A 12,495-nucleotide genomic window follows, 5' to 3' on the forward strand; every position below is an offset into this window, starting at 1 on the left:
GACCCATTCATTCTTTAATAGGATGTTCCTTAACCTCCATGTATTTGTGGTCCTTCCAAATTTTTTCTTGTGGTTGACTTCAAGTTTAATAGCATTGTGGTCTGAAAATATGCATGGTATGATCTCAATCTTCCTGTGCTTGTTGAGGCCTGATTTGTGACCCAGTATGTGATCTATTCTGGAGGATGTTCCATGTGCACTTGAAGATAATGTGTATTCTGCTGCCGTAGGATAAAATGCTCTGTATATATCTGTGAATTCCATGTGATTTAGTGTGTCATTCAAAGCTCTTGTTTCCTTGTTGATCTGCTGCTTAGATGATCTGTTCACTGCTCTGAGTGGGGTATTAAAAGTCCCCTACTATTATTGTATTATTGTCAATGAGTTTTTCAAGTTTACTTAGTTATTAATTGATTTATAGATTTGGCTGTTCCCAAGTTAGGGACATAAATACTTGCAACTGTTACATCTTCTTGTTGGATAGACCCCTTTATTATGATACAGTGTCTGTCTTCAGCTCTTATTGCAGTCTGTTTAAAATCGACTTTGTCTCATAGAAAGATGGCCACTCCAGCTTTCTTTTGATGTCCACCAGCATGATGAATGGTTTTCTACCCCCTCACTTTCAATCTGGAGGTGTCTTTGGGTATAAGATGAGTCTCTTGTGAGCAGCATATCGATGGGTCTTGTTTTTGTATCCATTCTGATACCCTGTGTCTTTTGATCGGAGCGCTTAGTCCATTTACATTCAGAGTAATTGTTGAAAGATAGGAATTTAGTGCCATCGTATTACCTGTAGAGTTGGTGTTCCTGTAGATTGTCTCTGTTCCTTTCTGGTCTTTGTTACTTTAGGTCTCTCTTTCCACTCAACAGGTCCCCTTTAATATTTCTTGCAGGGCTGGCTTAGTATTTACGAAGCCCTTCAGTTTTTGTTTGTCTTGGAAACTCTTTATCGCTCCTTCTGTTGTGAATGACAGCCGTGCTGGGTAAGGTATTCTTGGCTGCATATTTTTTCCTGCTTAGCACACTGAATATATCATGCCAATCCCTCCTGGCTGCCAGGTCTCTGTGGACAGGTGTGCTGCCAGCCTTATGTGTCTACTGTTGTAGGTTAAGAACCTTTTCTCCCGAGCTGCTTTTAGAATTCTCTCTTTATCTTTGTATTTTGCAGATTTCACTATGCTGTGTCATGGTGTTGACCTGTTTTGGTTGATTTTGAGGGGAGTTCTCTGTGTCCCTTGCACTTGAATGCCTGTTTCCTTCCCCAGATTAGGGAAGGTCTCAGCTACCATTTGTTCAGATATACCTTCTGCTCCCTTTTCCTGCTTTTCTTCTCTTATGGAACTTCTGTGATATGGATGTTATTTCGCTTTATGGCTTCACGGAGTTCCCTGAATCTACCTTCTTCAACTAATAGTTTCTAATAGTTTTCATTCCCTCTTCTTCTCAGCTTTATTGTTTTCCATAATTTTACCTTCTATATCACCTATCCTCTCCTCTGCTTCTTCAATCCTCATAGTGATTATATCCTATTTGTTTTGCTTGTCAGTTATACTTTTTTATTTTTTTATTCTTTTTATTTTTAGCCTGACTAGTTTTTAGGTCTTTTATCTCTCCAGCAAGGGTTTCTTTGGCGTCGTTTAACCTTTTTTTCAAGTCCAGGTAGTAGTCTTATGACTGTTGATCTTAATTTTTTTTCAGATACATTGCTTATTATTGTATATGTGATACGTATTTTTCTTTCTTTTTCAGCTTCGTTTTTCTTTAAAATTTTAACTTACATATCACGGACTCACTCTTCTGAATAATTTGTCCCTGTTTTTATGGTCTCCACTTGGCACTGCATTTTAATTATAGCATTTTTTATTTAAGCTTGCCTAAATTTTAGTTCTTTCTCTATGGTATGGGGTTCTCTAGTGTCTTCTATGGTTTTTTCAAGCCCAGCTGATATCTTTATAATCGTTTTAAATTCAGTTTAGACATATATACATATGTATGTATGTGTATATATATATATATGCAAGGAAACAAAGAATAAGCATACTTATGAATTATATATAAAAAATTAGAAAAATTGAAAAAGTAAAAAAAACCTGAAAATAATAATAAAGACTAAACAATAAAAAAACAGTGAATGCTAGATACTATTTTTCCCTCAAGCTAATGCTTTGTGGTCCTCTGTGATCAGTAAACTTGGTGTGAGTGAGTTGTTTGTGCTGGTCATCTGGAGGAAGGGCGTGTTGTGCTGATTCTCAGGTGGACATGCCCTCATGGAAATGTGCCATAATGGTGCAGGGAGGCATGGGTTCATGTAAGCAGCTCTGGACTCCAGTAGGTTGTGCTGTTTTGCTCTCTGAAGGCTCTCAGCACTGATGGGCAGGATGAATATGGCTCCTGCTCTGCTCTCTAGCCCTAAAGATGAAAATTCCCATCACCCACCCTTCAGTGCATCCTCACAGAAGACCGGTCAATCACTCCTGTCTTCTTGGTTTCCTTCAGAATTCTGTGTTCACCCTGCCTGTGCATGAGTGTTCTTATCTCAGGCATGCAATTGAGTTTCAAAACTCCAACCAAATTTTAGGGACTCCTGTGGTGAGAACCCGCACTGTTCCTCCCAAGGAATGTCTTGCCAGGCCTCTGCCTTTTGCCCCACCAGTCCCAGGAAAGTGTTTGCACAACCACACAGTGGTTGACAGTTTATGGCCACACAGAGCCAGACTGGCATCTGTACTCACTGTCCTCAGCCTGCTTCCATGGTCCTGTGCCTGGGAACAGTGCCACACTTAGGCACCACCCATTCTTTTAACCCATGAGACTATGCCCTCATACCTGGGATTTCACCGCTTGAGCACCCTTAAGCCAGGCCCCTCTGTATGGTATTGTAGCAGCCTTCTAAGAGTTCTGATTCTGCACTCCACTGCTGGTAATACTTTGCAGTAGCCTCCTTAAGTAGGTTCCCTCCCTGCTGCTTTCTCCTCAGCTATATCATACCTGATCAAAGTCTCATTTCCTACCTTCCAAACGGTGGTACGTTTCTACTCGTAGACTTACAGCACTTGTTTTCTCATACCTATTGATTTCTCAGGTGTTCAGAATGATTTGATATTTATGTGGTTTTCTAGGAACAGGTCAACTTTAGGGTTCCCTACTGCCCTGCTCCACCTATTGATTTCTCAGGTGTTCAGAATGATTTGATATTTATGTGGTTTTCTAGGAACAAGTCAACTTTAGGGTCCTTTTTTTTTTCAAGATTTTATTTATTGAGAGGGAGAGACAGCACACACACACATAGAGAGAGAGAGAGAGAGGGTGAGAGAGCACTGCAAGAGTGAGCACAGGTGGCAGGAAAGGGCAAAGGGAGAGGGAGAATCAAGCTCGCCACAAGCAGGGAGCTCTTTGCAGTGGGGGGCTCCCCCTGAGATCACGACCTGGGCTGAGAGAGACCCTATAACCAGCTGAGTCACCGATCTGTCATCTTAACTCCTCCTCCATTTACATGCCTTTTTAATAGTTAAAATCATTGTGATTGATTTGAAGTTAATGTAGGGATACTAATCTAGAAGCCTACCTTCCCTATGTTGGGATTTCAGCAAAAGCAATATGTGTAGCACTGGTGGTCAACATTATTCCAGAGAAAATGATTTTTTTATTGAAATAAAATTGAAGTTTATAATAGCAACTTTGTTTTTATTTTTTCTTCCACGAGTCAACCATTATCACCATTGCATCTTTGAATCATTATTGTACTAACAAATCTAAACTATTTCTGTAATCTGTGGCATTTACTTAACAGTTGTTGTAGACTGCTTATACTATTACCAGTCTACTTGATAATGATAGATACTTTTTAAAAACTTTATTTTGAAATAATTTCAAACTTTCAACTTCTGGCTAGTTCTATTGTGACACCTAAGTACATCATATTACATTTGTTTACTTAGTCTGCTTCTTTCTATGTAAGACTATGATTTCTTTGCATTCTCATTTTCTGGGCTGTATCTATTACATAACATAAACTCAGACAATAAAATGAATAACTCACTATTTGTAAGACTGTAAATTGTCCTTGAGTTTTCAATAGCTCTTTCTCTAATTTCTTTATTGATATTCCAACAATCTCAACTTTTAATTTAAAAGTTTAATAATTGACAGTGCAAACACTTTTTAAGTGCATACTTCAAACCTTTTATGGGTAGTTACATAATTTTTCATTTTGATAACATCTAGTCTTGTTACTTATCTTACTATGTTCTTATTTAGTATATCATTTATATATGTTGTATAATATGAATTAAGTTAAATGTCATTAATGTTTCAGCATTCAAACATGGCACTTCAAATCTAGGAAGTAGTTCTCAAAGCAAGGTTTGAACACTTTTTCCATTAGCAAGGATAATTGTAATATTAAAGGGTTTAAATGTAGACTTTTTAATAAAATTAATTTGTCTGGATTAACTTATTAAAAACATTTTTAAAAATATAATTTAACTCAATATATCCAATATATTATTAGGATGCATTCAGTATTTTTAAATTAACCTTTTTTTTATACTAAATACTTTAAATTTGGTATATATTTTACACTTAATGTTCATCTCAATTACTTCCTTCAATTGTGAAAATTACTGAATCATTCTGTGTCTCATTATCCTCTTTACAATGGCAAGAGTTATAAGAATTAAATTAGATAATATATGATATAACTGGCAGATGATAAGTGTTACATATAAATCTTAGTGACTTTCTTTAAAAAAAAAACAAAAACAAAAACAACACAATTTTAAACAGGTGAACATGGCAGTAACCTCACTGCTTTAAGGCAAAGATCGTATTTTAGGGACTAAATTGTAACCCTTAAACATTCATCTGTTTTCCTTGGACAAATATGGACATACACACACATTTCTCTGACTCCTTATTTAAATTAATTTTAAAAAGAAACAAAATGATTATCGATTCATCAATTGTGACTCATGTACAATACTAAGATGAGATGTTAATAACAAGGAAACTTGGTGGGGCATCTGGGAAGTAAATCTCTTTATTTTCTACTCAATTTTTCATAAAGTCAAAACTGCTCTAAAAAGTAAATTCTGTTAATTAAAAACAAACCACAAAAGGAAATAACATGTCTGCTATTAGTTCTTGCTACATCTTAGTTGTGACAGAGTCCATCAGTAAAAGTAGTAGCATTATTAAAAAAGTATCAATAAGAGAAGTTTACAGCTAAAAATATAATTTTATGTTTCCTCTTTTAGTAGTCATCATCCAACTCTTTTTAAGTAATATATGGAAAATTTAAGCATGAAAAGTTCATTTTTATTCCCGGTTCTTGGGGTGGGCAATGGACAATTAATGGTGGCAGTCTGATGCCTAAGTGTAGAAATAGTCCATATATTTTTATACACTATTGCCAGTTTTGAGAATATTTTCTTTTCCTAATTTCAGGTTGGGTGGGACTATATCAGCATACAAGATAGTACCAGATGAAATAGAAGAAATCAAGGTATAGTATGCCATTTTTCATCTCTAAGAAGACTTAGTATCATGCCGGGTAGGTGGGGAAAGGATTGCTTTTTCTTTATACTATTGAATCTTTGGATGTGTTGGAACGTCATTTAATTCACAGTTATCTTATTTGAATTTAAAAATATAAGATAACCCTCATCAGATTTCAATTACTATTATCAATGCATTTGTATGAAAAATATTTGGAGGATCTAAAAGGAACTCTTTTATGTGAAATTTATTGAAACTCTACTTAAGAAACACTGTACATTATCATTTACTATGCAAAATGGATTATCTTTCAAGTTGTTTTATTTTCCCTGTAAGTTTTCAATAATTATAAATAATACCTGTTTCCAGAAAATATTTCTTGATTCCACTGAAAACACAGTAGCTAATTGCAAGTTAAAATTTATAGTACATTAAATGAAAACTTGACCTTATTCTTGAAAAATTAAATCATCTGTATTCTTCTGTTTTTAACATTTTACTTAATCCTATGGACTATCTTCTGGCATATCATGTGGCCCTCCTCTAAGAGCAATTTACAATCCAATAAAAACTAAACTTACCATATATTATATAAACAAAATTTAACAAATGGATAGCAATAGTCAAGGATAACAATATTGAGTTAACTTGTTAACCATGACATGTAAAGATCTGAACAAATCATTAAGCTTGATTTAATCAAACTTTGTAAAATCAAGTTCAATAAGTTCAAATCTTCATCAGTAATTGTTCATTTTCTCACAGTATTTTGAAATCAGTTAATATCATTAGTCTATTATGTAATATACTATTAGTGCCAATATGTCACATGTATATAGCCAATAATTACATTCTAGCATTTAAAAAAAAAAGCAGGATTGTCAAAAGACTCATTCCAACTTGATATAAATTCATAAAATACTTTGGGAGAAACCTTAGGTCCAAACCAGGTTGTGTTGCTATTAACTTAAAGAGGAAGTAGAAAGAATAAGTTTGAGAAGAAAGAGGGTAAGTTTTGGACTTACTAAATTTGAGATCCCTCTCAGATAACTAAATACCCATTAAGTCATTGGTGAAATCAGCCTGAACCTCAGAAGAAAGGTAATTTTATCTTTCAATTAATATTGAGATTTGTCCTTATCTAAGAATTACTTGAGGGATCCCTGGGTGGTGCAGTGGTTTAGCGCCTGCCATTGGCCCAGAGCACAATCCTGGAGACCTGGGATCGAATCCCATGTCGGGCTCCCGGTGCATGGAGCCTGCTTCTCCCTCTGCCTGTGTCTCTGCCTCTCTCTCTCTCTGTGTGACTATCATAAATAAATAAAAAATTTAAAAAAAAAGAATTACTTGAGGCCATCCTAGTTAATGAAATCACCTTAAAAATCTATATAAGGTAGTAACAGTGAACCAAAATTGTTGACCTATTCAAGAACCAAAGGATTCATATATTTTTTATTAGTTTAATTATCAGAAACACTGCCTATTTTTTATAGTGTCTTTTCTCTAAAGAAGTAATTTTTTCATTGTGTTTTTTGAAATTCTAGAGTTAGAATATTTATCCTTCAGGAGATTCCTTCAAAAAAACATGATTCATGGATGACAGGGTGACATTACTTTGATTTTTAAAATTGATTACTGGTGGTATATCTAAAATAGCTTCAGAGAGTTTGAAGCTAGAGGCATAAAAAATATGAAATTGATTCTTGTTTCAAATGTGTTGGAAGAAAACCTGTTATAAAATATTTTATCAACATTTATTTGATGGCACCATTAGCATTTTCAACTGAAATCAGGTATCTTGTTTTGAGTGGAGGAAATGTGAAACATATGGTTGTACTGTTCATTTTACTTGATAAATAACAGTAATTTTAAATTATCTAAATAATACAATTGAGTTCAAATTTGAAATACATCCACAATATACCACATGTAAATATTCATGTTTATTTTTATTATTAAAATATGATTGATTAATAAAACATAATTCAGTTTTTACAAAGTATGATAATCTTCACAATATTTCTAGCACTAGAAATTATTATTTAGTTCATCCATAGTTGGAACTAAGCATTTATTGATTGATTACAATAAATCACCACATAGTGGATGCTTGGCCAAAAGCTTAAGGGATAAATGCAAATACATTCCTGGCCCAGTCATGACTATTGCCTGAGTTTTTATTAATTTCCATTCCTTTTATTTAGTTTTACTCTTATACACGTCCCTAAATATTAACATTTATTTGTGTTTCTCTTTGAATTTAATATGAATTGAATCACAGTGTATGCATTCTCTTATGCCTGACTTTGGTTTGACACTGTGAGATTTATTCATATTGTTGTCTATAGCTAAGTTTTTTGTGAGGAGGTTGTTTTTGTTCTTTTTTTTGGTTTTTGTTTTCGCTGTAAAATACTCCATTGTGCCTCAAATTATTTAGACATCCTACACATGATGGACATTCACCTTGTTTCCATTTAGAGCTATTATGAAAAATGATGCTATAAAATTCTTATAAAAGTATCTTGTGTGAGAGTTTCTTTGAGGTATATACTGAGGAATGGAATCCCTGAGTTTTCAGTAATGTGTATTTTCAACTTTTCTGTATGAAATCAAACTGTTTTCCAAGATAGTTAGCCAGGTATACTATTACGTTGGGTATGTTTATTTTAAGTAGAAATATTTAAGTATTAATTCTTTATCCGCAATTTATATTGGTATGTTTATTTTTATATATGGGATGACTAAACTTACAAAATATTTTTCAAATGTACCTTTATTTTCCCAGCCCAATTTATTGAAAAAAAATCTTGTCCTCCACTGGTTTGAATTGCCTCATTTATCATATTCTAAATTTTCATGTTTCGACACACATTTACACATACATAAGCTGTCTTTTCCTGAACTTTTGTTTTATCAATCTATTTATTCCACTGCCAGCACCATATTGCTTTAGTTATAGTGCTTCTTTAACATAATAGGAAATGTTTGTGGGGTTTTTTTTAATACTGTTGGCTTGTGTATTAATTGCTCCAGATAGTATTACAGTAAGTTTATCAAGTTTCAAAAGTATTCCTACTGAGGAGACTTGGTTCTAGCTAAAATACAGTAGCTCTATTCTTCCCAAATCTTTTCTTTTATAACTAAAAATCCTTGGATATTACAAAATAAACAAGCATAGAAAGACTCTGAGGGTAGGAAGAAGAAATCAGACTTTCTAAGGACTGAAGGACTTGAGGAATGACACAGCAGAGTTAGCTGGGTTTCCTTTTTGTCTCCTATTTAATCTGAACAGGACACTGATGAAGCCTCTAACTTGGAAACACCAAGTACAGACAAAACAAAACACAAACACCTAGGAGAGCCTGTCCCTTAAATTCAAAGGACCCAGGACTAACAGAACAAAAGCCTTTGGCAATACACACCTTACTCTAGCCAGACACCAATGGGCTACTTAGCTTCCCCAGAGTTTTAGCAGAGCCACGCAGAAAGCTGATCTTCCACCTCACCCCTGCTATCCCCAGAAGCAGATGGCAAAGCTTTGAATCCTTCCCCTGGTAGTGTTCATTGGCAGGGCTGAGCCGGGAACTGTTGGTCTCCCACACTCCCATAGAGTAGACAGGGCTCTGATTTCCCTGCTAGGATATTGTAGATGGGGCAAAGTGAGTAGTTGATCTTCTACAGCCCAGGGGAAATAGGCTGTGTTCTCCTTCCTATAGGAGGATATTCTTAATAGAGTCCAGTAATGAGCTGAGTCTCCACCCCCACCAAGCAGCAGTTACACTAAAGAGACAGTGCAAGGTGGAGCTACTCACCACTCTCCTTTACCTTCCATTTCATGTGTCTCTGAGGCCTGTAAGGGAGATGTGACTCCATCCCGGTCTGTATCAATAAGACTGAATGAGATGGGGATAATTGATTTTTCATTCTCAGTAAAAGTTAACCTAGTGCTTCCCCTCTTGGTGTCAGCAGGGTGCAGCAGGCAGCTGAACATCTACCCCATACTATCAATAATGTGGAACAAGGTGATGCCCCACTTTTGCCAGAAACGTTTCAGCAGGGCCGAGAGAGGACCTAAACTTCTTCCCTATTGTCTTTAATGAAGTAGTATGAATCCATTCCTCAATTTTGCCAGAGTGGTGTCAGTGGGACCCAGCAAGAAACTGAATATAGATATTTATATGGCCCTCATACTATACCACAACAAAGGGACAGCTGCTAAAAAAAAAAAAAAAAGAAGAAGAAGATGATGATTAAATATGATCTAGAATTTCATAATGTCCAAAATGCCCTGGGTACAGTAAAAAATCATCATACTAAGAACAGAGAAAACCACAACTTCAGTGAAAAACAAAACAAAAAAGGCAACAGACCCCAACACAAAGATGAATCAGATGTTAGAATTATCTGACAAAGATTCCAAAGCAGTTATCATAAAAATGCTTCAACAAGCAATTACTGATTTTCTTGAAACAAATGAAGAAAATAGAAATTACAAAAAGGAACAAAATGTTAATTACAGAACTAAAAAGTACAATCACCAATATAAATGACTGATTAGGGGATGGTGGTGGAAAACAGTTGTGCCAGAAGGAAGTGGAACAAGTTTTTCAAGTGCTGAAATAAAGAACTGTCAATCATGAAGCCCAAATCCAGTGAAATTATTCTTCAGAAATGAAAAGGAAATAAGGACACATTCAGACAAAAGAAAACTTAAAGAATTTGCCACGAGAAAACCTACCCTGTAAGAATAAATAAATTCTCTAAAAAGAATTGGAAAGGAAATGAGAAAACTTAATTAAGATTTAAAAAGAGGGACGCCTGGGTGGCTCAGCATCTGCCTCTGGCTCAGAGTGTTATCCTGGAGTCCCGGGATTGAGTTCCACATCGGGCCCCCTGCATGGAGTCTGCTTCTCCCTCTGCCTGTGTCTCTGCCTCTCTCTCTCTCTCTGTGTCTCTCATGAATAAATAAATAAAATCTTAAAAAAAGAAAAACCAATATACTCAAAAACACTGTAAATTAAGATGGAATCCTAAGATTTGTTCAAGTAATCCCCAATAAGCAATGAGAAACAAGACACTGAGACAAATAGTAAAATGACACATTTAAATCCTAAAATGTCAGTAATTCCCTTAAATATATAAATAATTCAAATATACCAGTGAAAAAGACAGATTGACATAATGGATTTTTAGAAATGATTCAATATATGTTATTCTCAAGAAACTCATTTCAAAAATAATGACATAGGTAGTTTGAAAGTAAAAAGTTAGAAAAAGATATAGTGTGAAAACATTAATTTCTTGAGATGAGGGAAGTTCTCAAGTCAGTAATCCATGCTGCTTTCTCAAGAAACTAGAAGAAGATGAACCAAATATTGTCAAAGCAAGAAGACAGTAATTCTCAAGAATTAGTATCAATGGAATTGAAAAGAGTAAAACAATGGGGAAAAAATGATGGAAAAAAAGCTGACTCTTAAAGACCCAATAAAATTGATACACACTAGACTAACAAAGATAAAGGAGAAAAGATAAAATCACTGATACCAACCAGGATTGAACAAAGACTACAACTACAAATCTTCCATCAATTAAGTAGATAATTAGAAAATACTATAAAAACTTTATACTCATAAGTTAAACAACTTACCAGAAATGGACCACTTCCTCGAAACCCCCAAACTACCGAAATTAATCAAGATCAAATAGACAATGTGTATAGTCTTATAAACATTACAGAAACTAAATTTATAATGAAAAACCTCTTAATAAACAAATCTGCAGGCCCAGATGGTTTCACTGGAGAGCTCTGCCAACATTAAAGAAGAATTGACATCAATTTTAGGCAGTCTTTCCCAGAAAATAGAAAGGGAGGAAATACTACCCACCTTATTTTATGAGACTAATATTACTCTGATAACAAAATCAGGAAAACATAGTACAAAAAAAAAAACTACAGACCTCTATTTATTATGAACTTAAAATCTACAAATATTACCAAATTAAATCCAACAAGGCTTAAAAAAAAATTATACACCACTACCAAATGGGATTTATTTGAGGTATGCAAAACGTATCCAACATGGGAAAGCAATCAGTCTAATCCACCATATCAACAAGCTAAAGAAAGAGTATATGATTATATCAACTGCAGTAAACACGTTTGACAAAATAAAATGCATTCATGGTAAAAAAAACTTCCAGCAAACTAGGAATAAAGGGAAACTTCCTGAACTTAATAAAGAGCATCTACAAAAAACTTATTGCTAACAACATACTTAATGGTGAGAGAAAAAAAATTAATACTCTCCTCCAAAGATCAGAAGCTACAACAAGGTTGTCTGCTTTCACTACTCATTTTCAACTTATTACTAGAAGTCTAAGTAGCACAATAAGGCAAATATATATATATATATATATATATATATATATATATAGGCACAAAATTTGGCAAGAAACAAAACTCCCTATTTGCAGATTGTGTGATTGTTTACATGGAAAAAAATATCTACAGAAAAATTCCTACAACTACTAAGTTAAGTGAGTTAATTTGGGGAATATAAGATCACATGCACACACAGAAACTCTAATTGCATTTTTATATGCTCACACTAGTTGGAAACTGAAATTTAAAACAATATTATTTACCATCACTCCAAAGAAAGTTAAATACTTAGGTGTACACTTAAGAACACACATGTGGTAATCTGTATGCTGACAACTACAAAATGCTGAAGAAATCAATGTACACTTAAGAACACACGAGGTAATCTGTATGCTGACAACTACAAAATGCTAAAGAAATGGACAGGTATGCTATGTTCATGAACACCAAAGATGTCCATTCTTCCCATATTGATATATAGGTTTATGCAATTCCAGTCAAAAACCTAACCAGTGTTTTGTAGACATACAATTATATAAATTTTTTCTAAAATTATATGAAAAAATCTAGGTTCTAGAACAGTTAATGCAATTTTGAAAAAGAAAAAGTGGAAA

At 34.3% G+C, this 12,495-nt stretch overlaps 1 protein-coding gene across 36 annotated transcripts in view; it reads left to right on the forward strand.

The window, feature by feature from the left end:
* The window catches only part of GPHN (gephyrin), a 620,367-nt gene that overhangs the window by 283,424 nt on the left and 324,448 nt on the right, over positions 1–12,495 (forward strand). For all 36 annotated transcript variants that reach the window (XM_026008409.2, XM_026008412.2, XM_072761754.1 and 33 more), the window contains exon 3: positions 5,449–5,506. In XM_026008409.2, coding sequence (XP_025864194.1) covers positions 5,449–5,506 — 58 coding nt within the window. The remainder of the gene's footprint in view (positions 1–5,448; positions 5,507–12,495) is intronic.

This window comes from Vulpes vulpes, chromosome 6 (assembly GCF_048418805.1).
Source record: "Vulpes vulpes isolate BD-2025 chromosome 6, VulVul3, whole genome shotgun sequence".
Lineage (NCBI taxonomy): Eukaryota > Metazoa > Chordata > Mammalia > Carnivora > Canidae > Vulpes > Vulpes vulpes.